This window comes from Phalacrocorax carbo, chromosome 16, assembly GCF_963921805.1.
Source record: "Phalacrocorax carbo chromosome 16, bPhaCar2.1, whole genome shotgun sequence".
Lineage (NCBI taxonomy): Eukaryota > Metazoa > Chordata > Aves > Suliformes > Phalacrocoracidae > Phalacrocorax > Phalacrocorax carbo.
In genome coordinates, this window is record NC_087528.1 from 1,694,462 (window position 1) to 1,719,346 (window position 24,885).

A 24,885-nucleotide genomic window follows, 5' to 3' on the forward strand; every position below is an offset into this window, starting at 1 on the left:
CTCAGAATTAAAACAGGGCAGTTTCCTAACCCAGCACAAGCAGAGAGGCATTTCTCTGTACCACGACAGCTACTGAGACAACGCAGAAAACATTCCCAGTTGTCAAAGTTGTGGGAGTATGAAGCTATGGTGTGCAATTCTGGGAAGAAGATCCAAGGTAACATGCTATCTTAACCAATCAGGCATTTCATTGAATCACGTGTACCATGGGCAACAGACACCATCCCCCTCTCCCCCAAAACAGAGAGAACTTGTTAGGGAGACACCAGTGTAATTCCACTGTGAGTTTTAGCTTCAACTTGTTCACAGTCACTGCACTGTCATGTCATCGGCACAACTAGGTGCCATTTTCAGTGAAACACCAATTAGAAACTGTGTTTATTCCGAGATTTCTTCCAGCCTAGAAGATAAGGCTTTAGCCGTAATTCTCATAATACAAAACCATGAGTCATACAATACTGTAGTGCCTGTTAGGAAGCTGTCAATACTAGCCTTAACATTGGCTAATTATATCTTGGCTTTGATGTGTTAATTTGCAAACACATTAGACAAGTCAATAAAAGCTTTAATTTTCAAGTATGACACCTAGGGACTGCATAACCCAGTGTGTAACAATACACACACTTGGTTACACATTCAATAACAGTAACAGGAGGGTAATTTTTCTCCAGGTTTTCCTTCAATAGAAAATTTTAAGTACCGCCCATCCCATTGACAAATTTGCAAAAGCTATAGTAACTATTACACCCAGGAGTAAACTGCAGAAAACAGTATCACCTGCAGAAGCACGAGAGCAGAGTATCAGTAACAACCACAGTGTGTAACACAACTGCTTATGCAGCGAAGTAAATGTACTAATGGTTTCTGATAGCTCTGAACCTTCAGCCAAGATGCCCAGCAGATGGACCGAAGATAACTCCCTATGTTGCTCCTTTGTTTCCCCAGCCAGCCTGTTCCACATCGGGGGGCTGTTTGGCTGTATTTGACACCACCAGGGCCAGGCGTTCACATTCACTGTACTGATTACCCACATCTTTTTCTTGCACTTATTTACACCCAGTTGCTATATCACATCAAGTCAGCTTTTCGGCTGGCCTTTCCTCCCCTCCGCAGGGCAGCTTTCATCAGCCCATCTTTTCACCTGCTCAGCAGGTAAACCCAGCAAGGGGGAGCGAGGGGGGCAGAAGGCAGGAGAGGTTACAATGGAGCCTTTCAGCTGAGCTGAAATAAGAAACCAGAGTGCCCACAATGTGCCCTCCTTCTCAAAAGGGCCTTTGTTTCTTTGAGGAAAGGTAGGAGCTTTCGTTTTCATTTTCCTCAGACCACAGATTTGTCAGACTCAGTAAAAGTAACCCTGATGTCAACAGCATTAACTAACAGAAATGCTTCATGTCAGTCATTTACTGCAGGAAAAATGCAGCCGAAGTAACAGTTGTTCCCAGCCCACACTAAAGCTGTGCAGATGAAATTCAGTGCTGTCTTCCTTCTTTCACTTCTCTCCGCTTCTCCTCTCAGAATATTTTATGACAAAGCAGAGACAAACCCAACCACAGGTAATACAAACCCCGTATCTTTTTTAATATGTCTTTTGAAGAAACAATGAAGCCTGTACGTGTTAAATCGACTTTGCGTAGACACTAATTCAGCTTTAAGGTGAGCTATCCATCACACCCCTTAGCAAAGGGTTAGGAAGACTGAAAAGAGAGGGGAAAAAAAACGCAAAGCCATAAATTAAATGCAATGTTCCGAGTTTGGTAACATTCAGCTGTAAGACAGGCTGGTTCACCTGTGTGTTGCCCATCATCTAGTCTGACATTGCCAGCCTGAACATGTTTGTTCTGCAGGGCTTGGACTGAGCCAAAGGCATCTAAATACTACTTCCAAAAGCAGGATAAACTTAAAGAAGTAGACTGCCAAGTCCACATACCTTATCCTTCATTCTATCCGCGGAGCTAAAAACAGATTCTTGCAACAGGTACACACAAGCATGGGAAGTTCTTACTCACACAGAGAAACAGATATGCAAAGCTAAGTGACTAGCCAGATTTAGGAAGGGTTTTTTTGAAACAAACACAAGTTTGAGGACAGTTTGGAGAGGCCGATCAGTCCTCGAAAACCATCTGGACCACTTCTTATCCAGAACAGAAACGCAAGAGGGAAAGAGTAAAAAGATCGCAACCTATTTATTCTTGAGGGAGTAAACAAACACACAGAGCCCACCACCACCAATTAAAAAGACTTTTTTAACTGAAATCCATTACTAGGTCAGCGTGGCCAAATACATTCCACTGTAGTAACACTAACCTTGTGTGGCATCACACATTCATATTCAACTTCAGTGTAAACAATAAAACGAAGGCAGGAATCCCCAGCACTTTTAAGGCACAGACCTTCCATTTAGTCACTACCAGCATCACACACCGAAGAAGTGCAAATACACCACGCAATTTCTCTGATCAGCAGCTTTATAGTCCCACAAAATATTTCCCAAAGCAGGTTCTTAACCAGAAGGGTTTCAAAGACCTCAAATAACAAGTGTTTAAAAACTTGCTTGCCAGCACCAACGTGCTTGCTGTACTAGCACGTTAGACAAGGAGAGTCTCAGCACAGAAAGCACTGTTTCCTGGCTCCTTGAAGCCACAACCTTCAACAGGTCAGCATTAAGGTCTGACTTTCCCAGACCTTCTCAGTCTACCTGGCTGTGAGAAGATGTTTATTGTATCAAAGGCTTTCAAATGATCCATAATCTCTGGAAATACTGGAATGGGACACACAAAACAAACAGAAATTAAAAAACCCCACCCCAAACTTTATGCAAGAAAAAAGCGTAGCGTTAAAGATTCTCGTATAAGGTAATGGTTTAATGTTCATTCTCTTTCCGATTCCTGTTAGAAAAGAACAAGTTACTGTAGCTTAAAAGTGCAAATACATGTTGCGAGCCCTTTAATACCAACTTGTTAATGAGAGTAAACCATTAGGAAGTGTCCAAAGTAGTCGCCTCCCTAGAAACAAGATGCAATATTTACCTTCAGGACTGAATCAAATGGAATCCCAAATCCTGATGCCAACTTCTAATACATTTGGAAGTTTCCCTCTGCTGCAAAAGCTAGTTCTTTCAGCCCTGTTTTGCATCATCCAAATTAGTCTGTCTCTGGCAGGTAGAGTTTAGCCAAACATTCTCATAAGAGAAAGGCATATTCATGGACGAGACATCCCTGAAATGGCAAAGGTTTTTCCAAGGTATACACAACTTTATACGCTTAAAAACAATTCTGACCCATCCCTGGGATGTCGTTTCTGGAGCTGACCTTGCATTCAGCTAAATGTAAGCAATTCGATCCTGGTCTTCGTTTACTGAAATTTTTACTGCATCTGCACTAGCATTTCCTCATGGTAACAAGGAGAAGAGAGGCCTGAAGCACTCGAGTTCCTTTTGTCTCCCCAACGGGAGAGACATATGCATGGAAATGGTGTGGTTTAGTACCAAATTACATCAAATGATTCATCTCAGATATCCGAAGTTCCACATTTAAGTACATATCCACACTAGAATTTTAATGAACCGAGGAGACTATTTCCTAGGCTGACTTCATTTATCCCTTATACTTTTCAGCCAAATTCCATTTAAACCTTGGAAATACAAAACCTACAAATATATTTCTGATACCCAGTGAAGGCGTAAGTAGCCATTAGCCTAGCAATGAATTAATACTAGGCATTTACAAAGATGAAAGCACTGTGTTCCAGGCCAGGGCTCAAAAGAAAAATGCCCAGAGTGTCAGATGGATAGCACAGCCATTGCCATTTCCTCATCACAGAGGGAAGCAAAAAACCTCAATACAGAGTCAAACTAAGATAACAGCAAATTCATTAGTAGTGGCCGTTGTGCTGCCTAGGTGCTACCACATTTCTACCACAGACTTAAAAACAGAGCAAGTGTGAACTTAAATTCACACTTTAAAACAGAGAAATACTTATAAAGCCAAATTATAATCATGGACAAAGAACTCCGGCGTCAGCTGCATGGCAAGCTGTGGCTTATACATATCTTTAGAAAAACGTTTACTTTCATAGCGTTGCTGCAAAGACTACACAGCAGGCCAAACTACAGACCACCAAGAGCATGTAAGAGCTGCTGCGAAGATGATCTCCTTCGGCAAGTGCCACTCAACAACGTGACAATAGCCTTTTTCCTAAAAACTAAAACCAGAATTGAGAACATGCTCACAAGCTTAAAGAAAACTAGTCAGGCACATTGGGGAAAAAAGGACAGAACTGAAAACGAGAACAAACCACCTCTCCGAAATTTAACTTTCCCACCCACACTCGAGTAGTTTTCCCTTCCCTTCACGCTGCGCGGTGGCTCGGGATAGGTTTGCCTCGCACAAGTATGCCTTGAAGTTTGAGGAAAGCACTGTACCTTGTTAAACTGGAAAAGGTCGCGTTTAAGCCTCTCTCTCACTGGATCATGTCCGGGTCTTAAGAACCTTCTCATTTTCCTCGCTGTAGTATCTTGGCACCAAAAATCCTAACAAAAAAAACAACACAGAAAACAAAGCCATATAAACAAAAGCAGCCTGAGAAGAGAAGCAAGGAGAATTAGGTTATTTATTTTGGTTTAGCCAGTAACACAAACCAGCCAGAGCAGAGTGAGACATCGCTATCAAGTAACTAAAACCCGATACCACCACAGAGGGGCAGCTCAGGTGCAGGACTTACACAGTACCATTTCACATTGCTAGAGCAAACCAGTACAGTCAAGCCAAGAGAATTCCAGAGAAGTTTCTATGCTTGGCCATTTTGCGATCACTTCAGTTGACCTTATCCAAAGAGGCGAGCAAAACTGCAGCGTTTGCATAAACGTCTAGACAAACCCAATATAAAGGCTAACTCCCAGGCTCACAGGCATTATTGACTAGTATCGGTTTTCACCCCAGGTAACCCTCCAGCTATTGAGCTAAAATGAGAAAGAATCGCATTTTCAGCTTGCTCCATGGGTACGGCAGAAAGGGCGCTGTGCTGCCTGCAGGGTAGCTGCGTTAATTATTAACTTGCTTTTGTAAAACATCAAGCCTAACTCCCTGCTCCAGGTGGGGGTAGGGGAAGGAAATCTTGCACCTGCAGTTCAACATGCAGCTAGAAGCACAAGCCTTTCCATATACCTCGCTGCCTTGTCTCTCTCACTACCAGGAGGATCCAAACAGGACAAATTAGATCCAACTTGCAACCCAGCAATCACACTGGGGATACCAGGCTACAGCCTCATATTCTGTACAGCTCAAGAGATTCTTTGTCACACATTCCCTCTGCAGAGGTGCTGAACAGTAAGTAGAACTCTGCCAACGCAAGAGCAAAGGTTTGAATCGCATTCTGACAACTTACCTTGGAATAAGTGCTCCTTCCTGCCCTGACCATCTCTCACAAGCTCCAGTGTCCAGTGTACAGACAGCTCAGCTGTTCATGAAGCAGCTACTGTACTCTCCAGTCAGTATTTCCATTTGTTGGACAGGAAATTATAGCAATTTGCCAGCTACTCTGTGCATAACACACATGCACAGCGGGGGCCAGAAATTCTGAGGTGCAATGAAGAATCAGCATAGATATTCCACAGTAGCCCATCATCAGAAGAGGTACACCCACACGTGCAGCAAGGGGGGCAAGGCTCATGTCGCAAGGGGAAGAGAGGGACCAGGAGCACCAAAGGGACTGTCAAGCTAGCACAGGGCCTTGGGGCCTTGCTCAAACTGTGGGGCTGGGTGGTGACTGAGGGAAGAGAGCTTTCATAGTCCGTCTGTACAGATGGGAGGAGCAGAGCCGGCAAACAAGTGGCTATCTGCATGCTCCTGCCAATAACGATGGTCTTTGGTTAATTACTTGAATCAGACAGCCATTCCTGAGGAGCTCAAATCCTTTTTCAAATTGTTTCTAGCAAGGTCTTACCAGCTGCGAAGGACCAAAAAAAGGGAATGGTATTACAAACAGGATGCTCCACAGCCATATTTTGACAAGTCCCTTCAGAAACTGCCTGAGCTAGAACTTGCACCCCTTCGTTGCATTACTCCCCTTTACCTTTCCTGCTCACACTCCAAATCTCCAGCCACCTACACAGTACTTGTCCAGAGCTCACAAAAAGTACTGCAATGCAGTCCTGGTTCAGAGGACCAGAAGATTACATCAGCACCCAAGCACCTGAGTCACTTAGTCCCCACCTAGAATCACTAGCATCTCCACTCGCCATGGAGAAAAGTGGCTCCAAGCAGGCAGCCACAGGCATCTGCACTCGAGAACCATGCCATCAGCACGTGCAGGGGTGAAGAATACGCACGGAAACATATAGCAGGGGACCCCAAAAAGGAGAGGAATAATAAAAGTGTAGTCTACTTGGAAAGTATATCCTTCTACAATGATTTAGGTACCTCAAGTGAAAGTTCAAAAATTGTATCAGATCATAAGTCTTCTTTCACCAGACATTCCCGAGAGGAAGAGGGACATATTTACACAAGGCTATATTTACTCTAAGTTAGCAAAAGCTACAGAGCAGTGAGAAGCTGCTGTGCTATGCGAGAAGAGCGTATCACACCCATGTATAACACACAGTTTGCCCTCAGCCAGACAAGGAAAGGAAAGTGCCAAAGAGACGCACCCTTTCCCACTGTCAATCAATATCCTGGACCTGTTAAACTAGGCAAACCCACAGAGAAACTCAACTGATCATCCTCCCCACTTTAGAAGAGACCTCCTCAGCTGTGACAGCACAGACAAACTCACTGTTATGAGCAAAGTAAGGAGAAGAAAGAGCTTGATTTGAGAGAGACACAACTTTATTCTTAACGCCCTGCTAGGATGTTTTATCCTGAAATATTAACTGCATCCAGAAGCATGCTGTTTTAACCTGCTTATGCAAGAGATCTAGCATTCACACTCCAGCCCACAACAACTTGCTCAACTGGCTAAGGAGCATAGTAGTTCCGAATCAAGCAGTAACTCACTTGATGAAATGTCATCCTGGCAAGCTGATGTGTCCTTTACGATCAGAGAAGGCACACCACAGAATTCATCTCTCCTTGCCTTGTATTAGGGATTCATGCCTGGCCGAAGAATTCCCGAGTGCCACAGTACGGGAGGACACGAGAGGAAAAGCAGTTCTGAGCAAAGGCAAAGCAGGAACAGCGAAGAGAATGGCATCCACTGTAGCACCGGTTGCCAAAGTAGAATTACTATTACAAGTTTACAAGGCTCTTGTCAAGGAGAATAATTTTCTTTTTAGTACAATAAGCAAGTGCCTTTTCCTATTCTAGAAAAACAGAAAGATTCCACAATCTGTATAATCTTATCTTCCAGATGCACATTTACATATTAGCAGACCAGTTTCTCTCCCACACACCTTCGGTGTCTTACATAGAACTCCGATCCCATGTGCTCTGCAGTTATCTGCCAGTCAGCATTTACACCCATATGGTAACAGTTGTGGCTACCAGTAGCCAGAGAGGAATTCTCCAGTAGCCTCTGAAGCCGTGCCAGGTCTGCATGTATCTAATGTTCTTAGTTTCCAGAATACAATACAATACACAAACAATTCTTTAGGCTTTTAAAGATGAGCCTTTTACCAGAAATTATGTGCAACATTCTCTTCTTCTAAGATGCACCGAGGTCGGCCGTTTATACGCAACATAGCCCCAGGCTGAGTCAGTCCCAATTTTGCTCATATTCAGTGCAGGGACGCCTGACAGCAAAGCTCAGAGTGCCCTGTACATTGAGCTCCTGCCGCTCTGGTAGCTGAATGCTTAGCTAAATATGATGAGGTACCCTTTTTCACCTCATTTGATTAGATCCAGCCACAAAACAAAAGCTCTTCACTATTCATATAGAAAGGCAATGAAAGCATGAGTTGCAATAGGATCCTGTTTCCAATCACAGACTAAGCAGCAGTTAACATCGAAACCAGATTTCATTCTGGCTTCCTCACTTAGCCCTGTTCATTTCAGATGTTGAGATTCATGGCAAGTACACATGCCACATCGCACGACAGACCCATATTCAATAGAAGGCCAAATGCTTCTTCTTAGAAGAAGCATTAGTTGTTCCTCACTGCTGTGTGTTCGCAACCCCATTTTGCTTTGCCTTCGTTGCTTCTGCACGCAGCAGTGTGTCTTGATGCCCAGGCACAGCTTGCCAAGGTGCTCTAGATTTTCTCTATCAACTAGGCATGGGCTGGGGGCGGGGGGGGATTACCCATTGTAGAAATTTGTTCCAATTTTTGCCTATGTCCTCCCACAATAGTGGAATTTCCAGCCAAAAGTATATGAGAACCAATGTTGTAAATCCCAATCACACAAATTAATCCAGTCTTAGAAGATGTGGAAGCCCAGGTCAGAAGTCCTTACTACATAGACAGTATTAGGTGTGGACACAGTCCCAAGTTAACCCCACAACAAAACCATACCCATAAGGAGTTTATTTTGCTCATGCAGGGGAGTTGCGAGGTACCATCTGTGTGCTTCCCAGGCAGCCTTTACTCAACTTGAAGAGGTTTTCAATGGGGTAAGGTCCAACAGATTTCTTTTGAAAATTATATCAAGTATCTCAAGAACTCCTAAATCTTAGAATCACAGAATGCCCTGAGCTGGAAGGGACCCCCAAGGATCATCAAGTCCAGCTCCTGTCCCTGCACAGGACAACCCCAAATTCACACCATGCCCCTGCGGGCCTTGTCCAAGTGCTTCCTGAATATCACCAGGCTGGTGCCGTGATGCCTCCCTGGGGAGCCTGTTCCAGGGCTCCACCACCCTCTGGGGGAAGAACCTTTTCCTAATACCCAACCTAAACCCCGCCCTTGACACATCCTCCTGCTACTCCCTCGGTTCCTGGCATTGGTCACCAGAGAGAAGAGATCAGCACCTGCCCCTCCTCCCCTCGTGAGGAAGCTGCAGAGTACCATGAGGGCTGCCCTCGGCCTCCTCTGCTCCAGGCTGAACAAACCAAGGGACTTCAGCCACTCCTCACATAGTTTCTCCTCTAAACTCTTCACCAAATTCATGGCCCTCTGGAAGGCGGGCCTTGCTTTCGGTCTCCTTTACATTCCTTCCTCATCGCTCCTTCCTGCTTACAGGTCCTTAGAGGGAGAACTTCCACCTATGCATCTGATAATTCTTTATCAACCCTGCTAAAATAAAAGAGGCCTTATCAACAGGCTTTGTTTGAACTACAGGCAGTTAGTGCTCCTATAACAAACAGTCACCACCATGGCCTTGTCTGCACTAGGTTTCGTCCCGCACCCAGAAGTTTGCCTTGTTCCTGTCCCCAACACAGTCAGCAGCAACAGAACAGAGGCCAGATCAAACACCTGGGAAAAAGCTATGCCCTAGCACCAATGACCTCCCAGCAACAAAAATGATCAAAGCACCACTTAAATATTAGCCTTATCAAGTCTATTGATTACAGGAGCCATCACACGTGACCCACTGTGAAATTTCAAGTTTAAGAATGCTTGTAGCTTGAGATCAATGAAACAACCCCTAGCTAGTCTTTAACCAGGCTGTCACTGTAAGGGTCATCTCTACAATCACGCTCGGCCGTAACACGCTCTCAAGACAGGCACTCAAGAAGAAAGCACAAGCCAAGCAGAACAGCTAGAGCAGGGGAAGGAACGGTTGCAGTACATGGAAAGCTTGGAAGCGTAAAATGCCACCCCCTTTCCCTGGGATAAGGCTTCACCGGGAAGATGTTCTAACAACATTAATCTCATTGTTTAATGAGACAGTGCAGAGATCTCCCTTACACAACACAACGGCCGATCAACCGCCAGACCCCCAGCACTTGCAGTTGTACAAACAGGAGAGCGTTCAGGCGCACCTTGCGGGCAGTAGTCAGGCACCAACAGAGAGGTAAACCAAACGATCCTCCTGTAAAAAGGTTTTATTTTTGTGAACCTGGAGAGATGGACAGTTAAATGAGCAACGGAACAGACTGTGTCAGCACTGTGTGCAGGCAGCCGCCCTCTCACAGCACAGAAAGTATTAAATAAAAGACCCAAGAGATATTCCCCAAGAACTCTTGGAAAATAATTGAGAACCAAGCACACAGATCAGGTAAGTTCGTGTGCTCTCACAGCTCTGTGCTTGGAGTTACCAGGGACCGCCCATTTGCAATGAATTTACTAATTGTGCAAATCTTGTGTGTCATTATGACTCCTCTTGTGCTCTCCCTGTCATGGGACCATGACAACACCAAGTTTCAAAACGCTACAGCGGAACAAAATCTTTGCGCTGAACAACATTATTCCACATGATGCAAAACTCTGTACGCCCCTCCTGAGGCGCGAGTCAGATGGAAGGGTGGCTGCTAACGTCGGAACAGCATTTTGCACCAAACATAGCGGGTCAAACAGAGAAAACCACCAAAGCATTTGCTGCTTAGAGCAACACAGAGAGCTCCAGCTAGAAGAAACTTTGAGGAGAATTAGAGTTTCCATAGAATTTCTGCACAGAAATCAAACTTTTCACTATGAGGAGTCCCTCCTTTGACAGACTACTGTAAAGAAAGATCAGGCGATTAGCAGCATCGCACACTTCTATTGCCATGTACTAACCGCATTACGTTACATTATATATGTTTAAAACATCTTTCTCTTCGACATCTCTTGAGCCTCTATGCCAGCCAAGAAAAAACCACACCTCTTCCATCAGCAATTGCCAATAATAATCACATTACTGCACCAAAAAGCCACTAGGAGATACAGGACTCCCAACCGGTTTAACTCCTCCGATAGTTTTCTTCAGTCAGGAGTTGCAGCAGATGCAATTTGTTCAAAACCAAATAAAAGACGTTCCTCAGCACCAGCCTATGAAGACGTTTGAGAACTCTTCTCCCTTCTAATACCATAAGCTAAGCAGAGCCCTCAGGTGCCTAGAAGCAGCACTGAGCAGGATTAGGGACTGCCACTGCTCACAGGGATCATCCCTGTCCCCTCCGTGGGCCAGGCTGTCTTCACAAGGAACGTGCCAGGATGCACGACGGAGCCCTGGGACGTACCACCACCGCTTTGCATTCCGCTTGCCAGAAGCGCCAGCTTCCCGAATCAAAGCTAAAATCACCAGGCGGCTGCTCTGGGCACACAGCTTCACCCAGGACTCGGTAAAGCAAGATATTCCAGTTGACTGAAGCACTCTCAGATGACTACAAAGAGCAGCGTTCCCCATCGAGCAGCACATCACAACGGACAACCCTGGTCATCTCAGGAGCTGCCCTATCTTGTCACTATCCTCACGCGGGTGTAAAGCTTTGTGCCACCTCACCACAAACGCGGACCCAGGAGTGTTCTCCAACTGCTCCGCACCATTAACAACGGTGAATATGAATGTGCAGAACTTTCTCCAAAGCCAAGCCTCACCTCCCGGAGAGGAGAGAGGTCAGTAAGCGGCTCGTTCCCACGCCACCACTGCCGGGCAACCTGAGACAAAGGCTACACAACTCGTTTCACCTTCTCGTTCCACCTGCTCGGTGTCTGTTAGGGGTAACGCACTCCCTCGCCCATCAGGCTCTCACAACTTTGGGGAAGAAAGAAAAAAAACAAACAGTAACATGATATATTTAGTTCGGGCAGGGATTTGAAGCTGGGGGCCGGGGGGGCGGAAAGACGCTAAGAGAGCGCCCGGAGGCGAGGCTGCGATGGTCGCCAACCGCGCCTCCCGGAGCCCGCCGGCGCAGCTGGGGCGCCGGGCCCGGCTCCCGCGGCGGGAGCGGGGCGAGTGGCCCCCCGGGACGGACCGGGGCAGCGGCGCCCCCCCGCCCGGCCCCGCCGGCGGCCAGGGTTAAACCAGGAAGTTATGGAGCGACCGGCCACCGCCGCGACCTCCGGGAGAAAATCCCAGGATGCACGGCTCCCGGGGGAGCCGCTCCGGCCGCCGCCCGCGCAGCGCCTCGGCTCGGGCAGCAAAACAAACCGCAGAAAACCGAACAACCCCCCCCCAACCCCGACCCCGCAACGGCAGCGCTTGAAGTTTCACGGGCGAGCCGAGACCGGTGACCCGGGGGGGGGGGCGGGGGCCGGTGTGGGCAGCCCCAGCGCCTCCGGAGCGGGGCAGCGCGAAATCCCGGGCACCCGGCGAAGGGGACCCCACCAGGCCCCGGGGGCGTGGGGGGGACACGGGTGAGCACCTGCCGGCCCCGCCGGAGGGGTCCCGGGGAGGGCGGGCAGGGCTGACCCCCCCCTCCCCGGGACCCCGCAGCCTGTGCTGCCAAGCACCCCCCCCGCCGCGGAGCCCCAGCGAGCCGCGCTCACCTGCGGGGCCTGGAGCCGGGCCGCCCCGGCCTCGCTCCGCGCCGCTCCCCGCCCGCTGCCCCTTCGCCTGCGCGGCGGCGGCCTCACTCCCTCCCCGGGCACCTCCGGGAGGGGTGCGGCGGGGCGGGGCCTCGCCTGCAAACCGCACCCATGGGGCGGGGCCTAGAGCGCGAACCGCCCGGCGGGGGCGTGACACCACATCTATAAATCCCCCGGGGCGGGGCCTCGCATGCAAATTAAGCCGAGCCGCCGTCTCTCCCCCCCTTTCCTCCGGCTGGGTCATGAATAATTTAGCACCCCGCTCGCTCGCAGCCAATCAGAAAGCTGAGACTGGCCTACGGGCGGCCGCGCTGCCTGGCGCGGGCAGAGCGCGCCGCGGCTCCGGGGAGCCGGGCACCGAGCACCGGCCATCGAGCACCGGGCCCGGGCCCCGCCAGGACCCCTCCTCCCGGCTCTGCTCGTCTGCTGGACCTGCGAGGCACTGGGACTGAGCGCGGAGCCGAGGGAAGGCACCAACCTGCCATCGGTTGCCAAAAAGGAGAGACGGAAAGGGCTAACAGTGAAGCTTCAGTCAGAGAAAGCCATGCAACTGCTGCTGTCTCGCCCCACGGCTCGGCCACAGGCAGCCATGGTCCTGCTGCAGGGAACAACGGCTGGGCAAGGAATCAGCAGTTTCGGGGAGCGCAACGGCAGTCCAAAGTCTGCCAACCTCTCTGCATCCATGCAAAAGCCTGAAATTACCTCTGACGAGGGGCCAGTAACAGTCAACCTCTCAGCCAAGCTTCCAAACATCGCATTTTTCAAATAAAATACTTGTTTCTGTCATCTTCTTGCAACATCCAGCCAATCCAAAACGAAGCAGTGGTATCAGTCTGCATCACAACCCCATCCTGGTGAAGGCACCGCCAGACGTTGTGGTGCTGAGCAAGGCAGCCACAGTTTCTCAATCCTCCCTGCAGTGGTTATTAAATTGTAATTATTTTGTGCTGAATCAGGGAGTCTCTGCCCCAGCGAAACTCACTGGGTGGCTCTTGTAGAGTTCATCGATACGATTCCACCTTGGCATAAGCAGATGAGACTGATTGAAATCAAGACCAGTGAGTCTGACCTAATTCCAGGACAAACATGAGCCCTGTGGGTCAGACGGGAGCTCTTCTGGCTGCGCCTGTTCTTAGAAACCCTCTTCCCACTGCCTTTAATCTACAGAACAGTCTGGGAGAATGCTGAGGGCACAGACCGGAGCTGCCAACAACCCCAGCGTCTGAAGAGGACTATTAGAGCAAAAGCACTGCTTGAAGGAGGAAGAGGAAGGGGAGGAGCTGCAAGACCCTCACCGCAGCAGAGCCCTCCTGACTTCCAGCATCTGATAACAGGAGTGTGTGCATGGAAGAGGGCCAGGCACAGTGCTCGCAGCAGTCCCCCACCACCCTGGGCGGCGATAGCTCTGACCAGGCGAGAGGAAGGCGGCAAGGCCACCTGTTGTGCGGCAACAGAAACGGCATGCGGAGGCAGGGCTCTGAGTTGTGCTGCCCTCCCAGGAAGCCGGTGTAGGAGCGGGGTGGCACTCACCAGCGGGGGCTCCCAGGGTCCCAGAACACCTCCCTCAGCATAACTTACGAGCATTTTCTGTAGGAATTAAAGAACCACGCTGAGGAGCTCGCACTGTTGGAAAAGGCTTTATTGCTTAGCCTTCTCCCCACCTCCAAAAGGAACTCAAAGAATTATCAAATAAAATGCATCTAAACCAGCTGATATTACAGTTCTGAAGAACCTCGGTACCGAACGCAGCCACACTCAGCACGCTTCCATCCACTAAGCAGACTTTCTGGCCCCTGGCACTGTTGCATAGAGGCTAAAGCAAACCTGGTACCTGGATATCCTGGTGAAAGCTCCCACAGCAAGGGCCTGGAAGGCAACAATGTCCTCAGTTTGGAGCACAACAGCCACAGGACTGGAAGGCTGAGGAATCTGTAGCTTCTTTTTTTACTCAGGGATCTCTCACTTGCAAAAGAAAAGACAAGGATCCACAGCCAAGAAAAATGATCCCAGGCTGAAACAGAGGGGGCTGCAGTACAGCCCCGGTGAGACCATCGGGTGCAGCGTGCTGATATCTGTGGCCAGACTTTCATGGGCCATAATGCTGCGCGGCCAAAACACACCTCAGCGCAGCCCCTATGGCGTGAGACTGGGGCGCCACCTGCAACGCACAGCGGCTTTCCGTGACCACCTGCTGATGAAATAGCGTTCAAGGCACAGTTTCCTGCTCTCAAGTGCCTGGAAACTTTACCCCGGGTGGGCGAGTTTTATGACTGTGCCTTTTTATGGCTGCACCTTTTTGAGATCACAATCTGACCTGACGGTTGTTGCCGTGGCTGGAGGACAGAGGATCAGGACACCACCACTGATCTGATCAGCTTATTCCATCCCTGACGACCTCAAGGACTCTCCAACCATTTGCCTGGTACAGCACACTGCTTCTTAATGTGTGACAAAAGAATCACCAAAGTGTTTTCTAATGGTCCATGGGTCAGCCAAAGATGGCACGGAAAAGGCAGACTAGTGGTCCACGAGATGAGAAAGCTGGAGAACCAGCGGCTTCAAGGGCAAAGCAGTGCGTGTTCCAGTCCGGAGTCACCTGGCTAAGCCATACACATTTGTTTGCTGTAAATTTTACTATTAGACCTGAGCCATCTGGTTGGGTGAAGTCTGTAACACCAAATAAAGCGGTCAACTACCCAAGGTTCCAGTTATCACAGGCTCTATTTTCTGTAATATTTCATTAGTCAAGAAAACAAAGCCAGAGTAAAGCTCTTCCCTTCGTCCCACACCATTTCCACAAGTGACAGCAACCTCAGTGATTAACATCAACCGGCAGCTTGAATTCCTTTAGCGAATAAAAAGCAATTTCTCCGTGATCCACCAGCGCAAAGACCACTGGGACATCCCCACTCTGATACGTAACCTGCTTCAGAGCCCGAAGGGATGGAATGTGCTCATCAAAGCTGCAGAGAGAAAAATATCCCGTTGTTCTCAAAGCAAGAAGAATAGAGACAAAGCTGTCCTGGCCAACAGTCGCAACAGCTCGCTTTGGTCTCAGGACCCTCCCCTCCCCTTTCAGTCGAAGCAGGAGGCTGAGGGAGTACCCTGCACGCCGTGAGCTGGGAGCTGTTACATCCTCTGCCAAAAGCAAGGGAAACTGCACTCTGCTCCGCGCTGTGCCTGTTAGATGCGCCTCACAGGGCTAGTGGCAAATTGCCAATCCAGTGCAATCTTAATACCTTTGTGCTAGGAAGATCTCTAGGTTGCTGGGATCAACACCTGACCTGCTTTTCCCTCCTTTTAATTCTGCAGAGTCTCTTTGCTCATAAATGAAAATAGTTATAAAGCAAGGATCGTCCTAATTGCTCACAACAGACCTTTGTAAAACTGCATTACCTCCTTCCTTGCTCTGGCTACTACAGCTGCAGAGTGGAGGAGGGACAGTTTTAGCATATATCAACATTAGAAAAGGCAGAGACTGAACTTTGCACCTGCCTAAGTACCAGCTTAAGTATCAGATTCAGGATCCAGCAAGAAAGGAGACACCTATCCTCTGTTTGTATTGATCTTAGAGTCGCCTTTGACAAAGACCGAAACACTAAACCCATGGCCCTGGGCCTGCAGCAAGCTCTGGGACATACACCTCTGCTGAAATCCATAGGGTCTGCACTGGCTGAGGATTCAGGTACCATATGGCTCCCTGCAAAACTGAGCTCTACATCAGCTTCACAAGCATTGCATAAATACAGCCACGGCTTCTTACTCCTGACTCCAGTAACACTCAGACATGAGCAGCAAGCAGATGACCAAATAGTGTGGGCTGCGTGCATAGGCTGGGGTAATTGTCAGCCACAGCCTCCAAAGGAGGAACTGAAAGAAATTTTAAAAAAAGTATCTGGGCAGGACCACCCTCGAGGGAGGCACTCTGATGATCTGTAAAGCTCACAAGACCCTGGGTCATTTACAGATCATTAGGACTTCATTTCTGCAACAGCAACTGCTGTGTTCCAGAAAACAGCATAAAACCCTTGGATACCTCCGAACACACATCCTGACAAACGGCTTCCCAGGGTTTGTCTTCTTGAACTTGGCCACAGCATCTGCTTGATACACATCGAAGTCTATCTTCATGCTCTCTGGGTCCTCCTGCAGCCTACAGAAGGGAGAACACATCCACATTGGTACGGGAATGAAACTTTGTAGGGTGTAGATAGGAAAGAGGAAAGAGGGAGCAAAGCTCTCGAAGCCTGGCTAGCCTGAGCCGTTTGTAAGGCTTCACACTCCTCAAACGACTGACCCTGCAACAGTTCCAATTACTTTCCAGATCTTTCCTGCTGTCAGACCAGAGCAAGCTCCTGCCACACTCCCTTCTCCGCAGGCCCCTTTGCAAGGAGCACCACGAACAGGTACAAAAGCAAAGCCCTGCTCTGCCCCGCAGGGACTGCACACAACTACCACACAGACTCTTTGAGGCAGGAGCAGAACCAAAAGTCCCAAAGCCAAGGTTTTACAGTCACTGCAGCAGGAATGGCAGCATGTTCCAGGGACAAGGCACAGGTGAAACCCAACCAAACCTCTGGGGCAAATTACATGGCTGGGTGCAGAGGGAATGGCAGGAAAAGAGAGCAACGCCTATGTTTCAACTGGCCTGGAATGCCCTAGCTCTGTTGCTGCCGGACCTGGTACTTCACAGAAACGTCAGCCCCTTGCTACAAATGCAACAGGGTCATGGAACAGAGTGCTGGATTCTCTAGGCGTCCTGGATGCCAGGCAGCTCCCAGGCTGCTGCTGTGAGCATCTCTCAGACCTCACAAGCAGGGACAGTCACAAGACACCCCCATGCCCTAACAGCTACGAGCTGGCTGGCTGGATACTCACCGGGCGGCTCCATCCAGGATGTGGGAGGGCTGCAGCACGCTGATCTGCTGGAGGAGCGCAGCTGGAGGGAGAAGGAATAGGAAAGGATCAGACCAGCTATTTCCCTCCCAAGGCACTCCAAGCACTCCACCGCCACCCACGAGCCTTCCTCCTCCGACAATGGCTGGCAGCACCACAGTCACCACTGGCTACTTCAAAGACCTCAACTTCCTCATCTCCTCCCAGCGCACAGCCCAGAACACCCGGCAACTGCTTCGCATCTTGCTGGCCCTGATTTCACATGCCTGAAGCCTAGCAGGAAGGACTGCAATACAGCAGGACATGGGGAACGGATTAGAAGACCTCCCAAGGCCCTGTTTATCCTGGCACTTGAGTGGGCTATAGAAAGAGATGGAAAGGCAGAGGACAAGCTTTCTTCTCTCTCCCCATGTCCATGGCTGGGCTCCTCCGTGCCTGCTTTGCCCAGGCCTTCTAACAAGACTCCCCCTCTCAAGGCACTGTCCCCTAAACTGATGTTCAGCTTCTCCATGTCACCCCTTTTGCTGTTGCGTCCCAGGCAACGCTTCAGAGATGAAGGGGAGAGGCGGGTCCTTGTCAAGTTCCCAGAGGTACCTGACGAGGTAGCTTCCTCTGGCCGCAAAAGCGGTGTGACAGCTTGGTCCCAGAGATGCGGCGGTCGTCTCCAAACCCTCTGCCGGCTCCTCTGCTCCAAAAGGGCTTTGTACTCCTGCCAGTTGGAGCAGCGCCTCACCTCCCGGTCAGCATTGACACTGCTCTTGTACCTGCTCTCCCTCTCTCGCTGCTCCCTTTCCTTCCGTGACAGCTTCTCCTGTTTCTGATTGATGCGTGCGCACCAGCAGGCTGCATCAACCTCCCTCCCCGGCACGTTCTCCGGCAGGAGCCTGTTGTCAGGTGAGGGCAGATGTGTGCATGGCTGGTCTGGGGCCATGTTTGGCAAGACAATGGTGGTAAAATCCCAGCGGGGTGCACGGGTGCCAGTGCTGCTCTCCTTGTGGTCTCCAGCCCAGCTCCTGGACGGGCTCAGGGAGTCCTTTTGTCCTGTATCAAGAGGAACTGGGTTTGACTCCCCTTCTCCACTGCCAGGATCCAATTCCTTTGGCTGCTCTGACAAGGGTTTTTCATCCATGGGAAGGCAGCCAGAGTCTCCACGGTCATCTCCAGCTTTTTCAGAGGTCCCTTCAGTCTCTGGAAGGTCCTCGGATACCTTATGTTTCTTCTCATGTGACCTAAAGACACAAGCAGCAGCTTAAAAGACAGGGAGAGTGTGTGGTGGAACCTTATTTCCTTTTGAATCCTCCCTCCACCCTGCTAACAGGAAGAACGCGGTCTACCAAGCCTGAAGGAAGGATGGCAAAGGTGGCAGAAACCCCCAGACAGGTCTGCAAACCCTTGACAACAACCTCCTGCCTGGAAGGAGGGCATTTGCTTGCGTGACAAAATGAGAAGGGGAAAAAGCAGGCCAAAAATAAGCAGTGAATGCCAAGGGCAGAATAAACTTCTCGGCAGTCCTGCATGAGGTTTGAGTTCAACGCTCGGGAGAATCCCAGCCTTGATTTGTATAGACACGCGTTCCCAACCTGCCATGCAGCCTCTGCACACCCCACACATATACCAACCCAAACACCTCCACACAAACACGATGGACTTCAGCCAAACCAGCACAGGCCAGGCAGAAATCTCCCCACCAGCACCGCTTACTGGTATGAGGTTCAGTCCCTGGCTCCCAGAGAGATGGGGCAGTTTTTAAACCAGCAGTCTTATCTCCCAATTCCTAAAATTTTGTAACTCCTCAGGCACTGAATTACTTGTTAACAGGAGAGGACTTGCAGACCAGTCTTGTCCTCCTGTTTCTTAAAGGATGATGCCACCTGCTGGAAGCTGTCATAATTATTAGCAAAACTAGTAACTGTCAGCTTCTGTTTGCATTTTGGCAACTTCCAGAGGCCACATGCAAGGACCAGGACCCAACTATGCTCTCTGCCATACAGTCCTAGCATGTAAGCTGCATCGAGGGGGTGGACAAGTGCAAGGTGGGCAGGGTGGCGTCTGCAATCGCTCTAAGAAAGAGCAAGAGGAGACATCTGCCATGTGTTTCTGCTGCACTGACCTCTTTACCCTGTTTTGGCATCTCACCACTGCAGTTGGGAAGCGGGCACTCTGCCCCTATTAGCCATGCATGAAGTACAGATGTGACAAAAGGGCAGCTGCAAAGAGTTCAGGAAAAACACCGCACTGCTTGGGGACAGCCAAGAGCAGCTTGGCTCTCCTCCCAGTCAGTCACCCACAGCACAAAGGGCTGAGGATGCTGTTCCCAAGCCGCAGAGCCTGGGAGGAGATGGAAGGTGGCTTTGGGCCACATCCTTACCGGGGGCTGGAACTCCTCCTCCTTTTGCGATGCTGTTTCCCAGAGCTCTTGCAGTGACTTTGCAGGTTCAGTTGCCTCTCGTAGGGAGACAGGACAGTGCTGCAAGGAGACACCAACACAGAGGCTGAGAGCAGGGTGGGGCAGGGAAACTGCTCAGCCCCCAGAATACAGCCACAAAAAACTTTTCTTCCAGGCACAGAAAATCCACCAGCAGGACCAGGATGGTCCTCAGTTCATGCCCCATTTCGTGTTCCCAATCACCTCCTCAAGAGGGAGGAGCAAGGAAGGGTAGAGTGTCACTTTTAGCCTTTAATCCTCCCAAGAGATGGAACGCAGGGTCAAAGTCGTCTTCTCTGCCGTTCCACTGGGGCCAAACAGTGGGCACAGAGCTGTTCACAGTGTTCAGAAAGGAGAAAGCAGCGTGGAAAGGAAAAGCTGGTTACCTGGGGTCGAATCTCAGTACAACATAACCCAGTTGCTTCAAGTGGCTGAACACCTTAGAGCAAAGGAAAGCAAGAGGGTTAAATGGCTACGCTAAAACCAACCAATTCACTTCCACTATAACTGAGTGAACACAGGGTGGCACTGGGGGAGGAGAAAATGCCAGGGTTAGGACCCGAAGCAAAGGTGGGGAAACAGGAACTGATCATATGGAAGGAGGGGAATGGGAAAAACTGAGAATGACTCCCCTTCCCTCCCTAAGCATCCTAGTCTGCCCTCAGCCACTGGAAGAGGTCATGTGGCACAGGCTGGGCGCTCTGCCTTCATCCTCCCTGCAATAGCTGGAGGTCCCAACACACCTGGTAATGTGGTAGGCTCATTGCCTCCTGGGACAGCAGGATCTCGTAGGCTTCCTGGATTGACAAGGGCAAATCCCTGTAAAAGAGCTGAACAGAGCCCTGCAGGGCAAAAGCTTGCTGTTGAGAGAATCACAGGGAACGAATCTACGCAAGCTCACACCAGTCTCTTCCCACTGGTCTCAGCACCCTTCTTCACATGATATCCATGTCCCCCATGTGCCACCTGGAGTGCTTACAGTCCCTCTCCCATGCCCAGTTGCCCCATGCCCTGCTTTTAGCAGCCAGGTGAGAAGGTCCCACCCACAGCTGACAGCTCCTGCTCCAGCGCCGCGTCTCTTTGGAAGATGCGGCTGGGAGCACAACGCTCAACTGTTACAATAATCATTGCTCTGGGAGATAATTTTCTTTTAACCTGGATGATCTCAGTGATTCAGGACACAGCACAACTACAAAAACATTTCGGAGCAGCACAGCTGAGAGAGCTGAGCAGAGGAATCGGTGGCATCTGAGGATGCCATCAGTCGGTGGCTCCTCAGAAGCATTTACTGCAGTCCCCACGCTCCCACGGGTAGACTCCCCAGTGACTAACATCCAGGAGGCAGCTTAGGCTACGCCTCTTTTTCCCTTTTTTTTTTTTTTAAATGTGTTTACTCATAAACAAAGAAAACAAACCACTAGGAACCACACCTCTCCCATGGGATGGGCTGAAGGGATCTAACAGGACTTTTCTGCTTCTGAGGAGAGATTCTGTACTCAGCAACTGACTAAACAATGTTATTCTCATCAACTTCTTTACAAACTATTGTTTGTCAAATTGCCAGAGGTAAAAACGCCCTACCTTTGCAGTTAGGATTTAAAGGATGGCATCAGATGCCTACAATCTAAGATTTGCTAAGGGAGAAAAGCTCCCCTTCAGATCAGTGCACCTAGTCTTCTGATAACAGGCTTCGGTGGAGAGACAAAAAAACCCCTCTCTACAGCAAAGAAATCCAGCTGAGCCCTAACCAGCACTTCTGCAAGCAGAGGAGCTCTGAAAGCAACCTGGTCTCACTCCCGTCTGCCACATTTGAATTCCTTTCTGCCATACGTACTGGGAAGAGATGCCAAGTAGCAACTCCAAAGATCTCTGCTTAAGTGTAAAGCATCTACAACGCTGGCCCCTAACGCGGCCCTACCAAGCCAGGCAGAGTTTCACTAATTCCCATCAGCTTCTTAGGGAAGCACAGAAAAACTGTGCTAATGACCGTGCGAACCCTGTCACTGCAAAATATGTAAGGTACGCTGGATAAAGGAGGATGTCAACTTATGACAGAAAAGGCACCGACCAGTCTCAGATATCATTAACTGCACAGCAATTCTGAGGAAAAGGATTTCTCAAACCTTTTACTCCAATTAACCCCTGCAAAGAACAGAAAATAATGGTTTGATCTCATTTCCAGAAATTCCTAGAACTGAGAGTTTTCCTGGCCTGTGGAAGCACAAGGCCCCACACACAGATTTCAGTAAAGTATTAACTGATATATAAATGTGTGCTTCATTGCCCTCAGAGCACAGAAACAGAGATCTCCGTAAAAAACTTTGTAACATGCTCCTCTCACGCTTCTCTCACTCTGGGAAGAGACCTGACTTATTACTGCTGTACTAACAGAAATTCAATCAGCTAAAACTCTCCTAGTCTCTATTGTCATATTTGACGTAGGAGTGGGTTAAACACGATAGCAGCTGAATAAACTGGCCACCGATCCAACTAACACGCGCTGTCAGTGACACAGAGGCTGCTTTAGAGTAAAACATATGAACCCACAGCCTGAAGACAAATGGCTCCATCAGCAACGGGCTAAAAGAAACACTTCCTCGAGAACCAGGCATTTGTGAGCTGCTCAAACTGCAGCAGTGACCAACACAAGTCAAAAGAAGCTGCTACGGCTCTTCCAATCATTCGGGAAGGCCCCAAGGCCCCCATCCACGCGCAGGTACCCTACTTACACACTCCAGCAGGTACAGAGCTTCCTCAGGCAGCAGGCACTGTTTGCCACGCTGTGTGAACCCCATGGTGTGCCAGAACTTCCCCTGGAACAGAAGCACAAATCCGCGATGGGCTCTGGCTGTTCCCTGCTGACAGCCAGGCTCTCTCCCATTCCAAGCAGCAAATTAAGGAATCTGCGATGGCAGCAGGAGATGATGGCACCGAGCACGCTCTGCAGCAGACTCACCGCAGGGGACTGCAGCTCTACGATGCTCTGTCCTGGCTTCCACTCAGCTTTCACCAGATTCCCCCTGAGAAGGTTAAAGATTAGTTTGTTATTACTAGCATGTCCAACAATTAACTTCTACTGTAGCAACACAACAAGCTCAGGAAGCAAACTTCCAGGTGGCATTTTTGCAGGGGAAGGCCTTAGAAAGACCTCGTCCTCTGGGTCTAGCAGTACCAGCTGGAGACTTTATCACCACCAACTAGTTAAGAGCGTCTTCAGCCAGCACCGCAAACATCTGTCCATGGGCTGCGTCACCTGCTAGAGATGCACGGCCACGGTATATCACACGATTGTTCGGGTGCTGCCAAGACTCTCAAATCGCTGTCTCACAGGAAAAAAAGAATAGCTGAGAAAAGCGGAGGGTGACTCTGTGAGAATGCATGCATGCATTTTTAGCAGCTGGCTCAAAGAAATGAAAGGTAACACCTGTAGTGTCCCCCATGGCCATGGCCTTCCTCTGCACCTTTCGTCAGTATGGCAATTTCCCCATCTGAAAGGAAACCTAAACCTACCCCACCGCCCTCTCATCCTGAGAGCCTCCACTGTTGCCCCAGACGTGCATTTATGGATGTACTTGGACAAACCCAACTGTGACAAGAGTGGAAGACAAGGGTCCGCCCTGCCTGACCTGCCTCTCTGCTGGAGGTCACCACTCTCTGAAGTCCACAGTGGTGTGATTTTATGTGAACAGTTTCTGCTGCTCCTGATCAGTGCAAAGAAGCTGTTACCAGCAAACAACAGGCCGAACAGGGGAAGTGTGCGCTGAGGCGTAGTGTGTGAACATCTCCCACAGAAATTATAAGCCTCAGAGACCGGCAGCGCTGCTCAAACCACTAAAACTGACAAACCAGGGACGCCAAGCGTCGGCCGCATCCGCACAAGGCCACACGCGAGCGTCAGCGAGGGGCTGCGTAACTCAGACCATGCCCAGGAAGACAGCGGCTGCTCTTTGCAAAGGCTACAGGATAACGCACACACCTGAGAAAACCAAGGGCCCTTCGAGGGACTTTCTGAACGCCCCACCTTGTGCCCCCGAGGGAAGAGCCCTGCTGTGGCAGGGATGAGCTGCCCCGCTGTTGCTCCCGCCGGGAGCTGCGGGGGCGGGCAGGGGGACGTACTGCGCTAACATCTACCTGCTGGAACAGCTCGACCCCACTCGCGACGACCCCCGCGCGGGCAGCGGCTGTGCTGCGAGCCCTCCCAGGGGACGTGGGAGCTTAGGACCCCGCGCTCGGTGGTTAGCGGCCCTGCGACCCCCGCCCGCCCCCGCCCCGCGGACTCACAGCCGCTCCACCCGCTCCTCGGAGAGCAGCTGCCACTGCTCCTCCCGGCACAGCCGCAGCTTCTCCGCCTGCTCGGCCGAGCCGTCGGGGATGAAGTCCTTCTGCCCGCGGGGACGCTGAGGGGCTTTGCGGCCGCGGGCCGCCAGCAGCTCCGCCGCGCTGCGGGGGGACAAGAGGGGAGGCGCGGTGAGGGAAGCGCGCCCGGGAGCGCACCCCGCCGCCGCCGCCCGGCCCGAGGCCCCCGAAAGCCCCCCCTAAGCCCCCCTGGGACCCCCCGGGGCCGAGGCCTCCCCGCCGGGCGAGCGCTACCTCAGGCGGCCCGAGCCGCCGGCCTCCATGGGCGTGTGGCGGAAAGCCCCTTCCTTCCGCCGCCGGGCCCTAGAGCGCCCCCTGGAGGCTCGGCGGGCTGCTGCGGGGCGGGCTGCTGCGGGGCGGGCGGGGGCAGCCCCGCGGGGGCGGCGGGCCGGGCACCGAGCTCGGCGCTGAACTGCGCACCGGGGTGCTGCTGCACCGTGCGTGGGGGCTGGGTGCTGCTGCCGTGCGTGGAGCCATGCACCAGGGTCTTGCACCGCAGCCGTGCGCCATCGCCGTGCACCAGGGCCTTGCACCGCAGCTGTGCACCATTGCCATGCGCCAGGGTCTTGCACCGGGGCCGTGCATCAGGGCTTGCACCGCAGTCGTGCACTGGGACCGTGCACCATGGCCCTGCACCGCAGCCGTGCGCCATCGCCGTGCACCAGGGTCTTGCACCGGGGCCGTGCATCAGGGCTTGCACCGCAGTCGTGCACTGGGACCGTGCACCATGGCCCTGCACCGCAGCCGTGCGCCATCGCCGTGCACCAGGGTCTTGCACCGCAGCCGTGCACTGCAACCATGTACCAGGGCTGTGCACTGGGGCCGTGCACTGGAGAAAGTGCCAGGGCTGGGCACTGAGCTTTGCCCCAGGGCCCTCAGGGTGAGCTGA

At 50.9% G+C, this 24,885-nt stretch overlaps 2 protein-coding genes across 8 annotated transcripts in view; both read right to left on the reverse strand.

The window, feature by feature from the left end:
* LLGL2 (LLGL scribble cell polarity complex component 2) overlaps window positions 1–12,395 on the reverse strand; it is a 34,440-nt gene extending 22,045 nt beyond the window's left edge. Inside the window, exons 1-2 of one of the 6 annotated variants that reach the window (XM_064467315.1) lie at window positions 12,281–12,395; window positions 4,421–4,528 (exon numbers count right to left, since the gene is read on the reverse strand). In XM_064467315.1, the coding sequence (XP_064323385.1) occupies window positions 4,421–4,495 (75 nt within the window). In that variant the 5' untranslated portion in view covers window positions 4,496–4,528; window positions 12,281–12,395. Of the gene's footprint in view, window positions 1–3,026; window positions 3,203–4,420; window positions 4,529–4,719; window positions 4,887–11,389; window positions 11,480–12,280 lie in introns of those variants that run through there. The other 5 variants (XM_064467316.1, XM_009514276.2, XM_064467314.1 and 2 more) reach the window with 5 other exon arrangements.
* Window positions 12,396–14,144: 1,749 nt separating this feature from the next.
* TSEN54 (tRNA splicing endonuclease subunit 54) lies at window positions 14,145–24,323 on the reverse strand. Of its 2 annotated transcripts, XM_064467319.1 has the most exons (11): window positions 24,231–24,323; window positions 23,922–24,080; window positions 22,597–22,660; window positions 22,370–22,453; window positions 20,384–20,482; window positions 20,027–20,079; window positions 19,584–19,682; window positions 17,810–18,444; window positions 17,198–17,258; window positions 16,356–16,472; window positions 14,145–15,282 (listed from the first exon to the last, which is right to left on the reverse strand). In XM_064467319.1, exons 1-11 carry the CDS (start codon window positions 24,257–24,259, stop codon window positions 15,132–15,134), a joined length of 1,551 nt encoding a protein of 516 aa, XP_064323389.1. In that variant the 5' UTR covers window positions 24,260–24,323; the 3' UTR covers window positions 14,145–15,131. The 2 variants fall into 2 exon arrangements, with proteins under 2 accessions (XP_064323389.1, XP_064323390.1); XM_064467320.1 differs by lacking the exon at window positions 22,370–22,453.
* Between the last annotated feature and the right edge of the window lie 562 nt (window positions 24,324–24,885).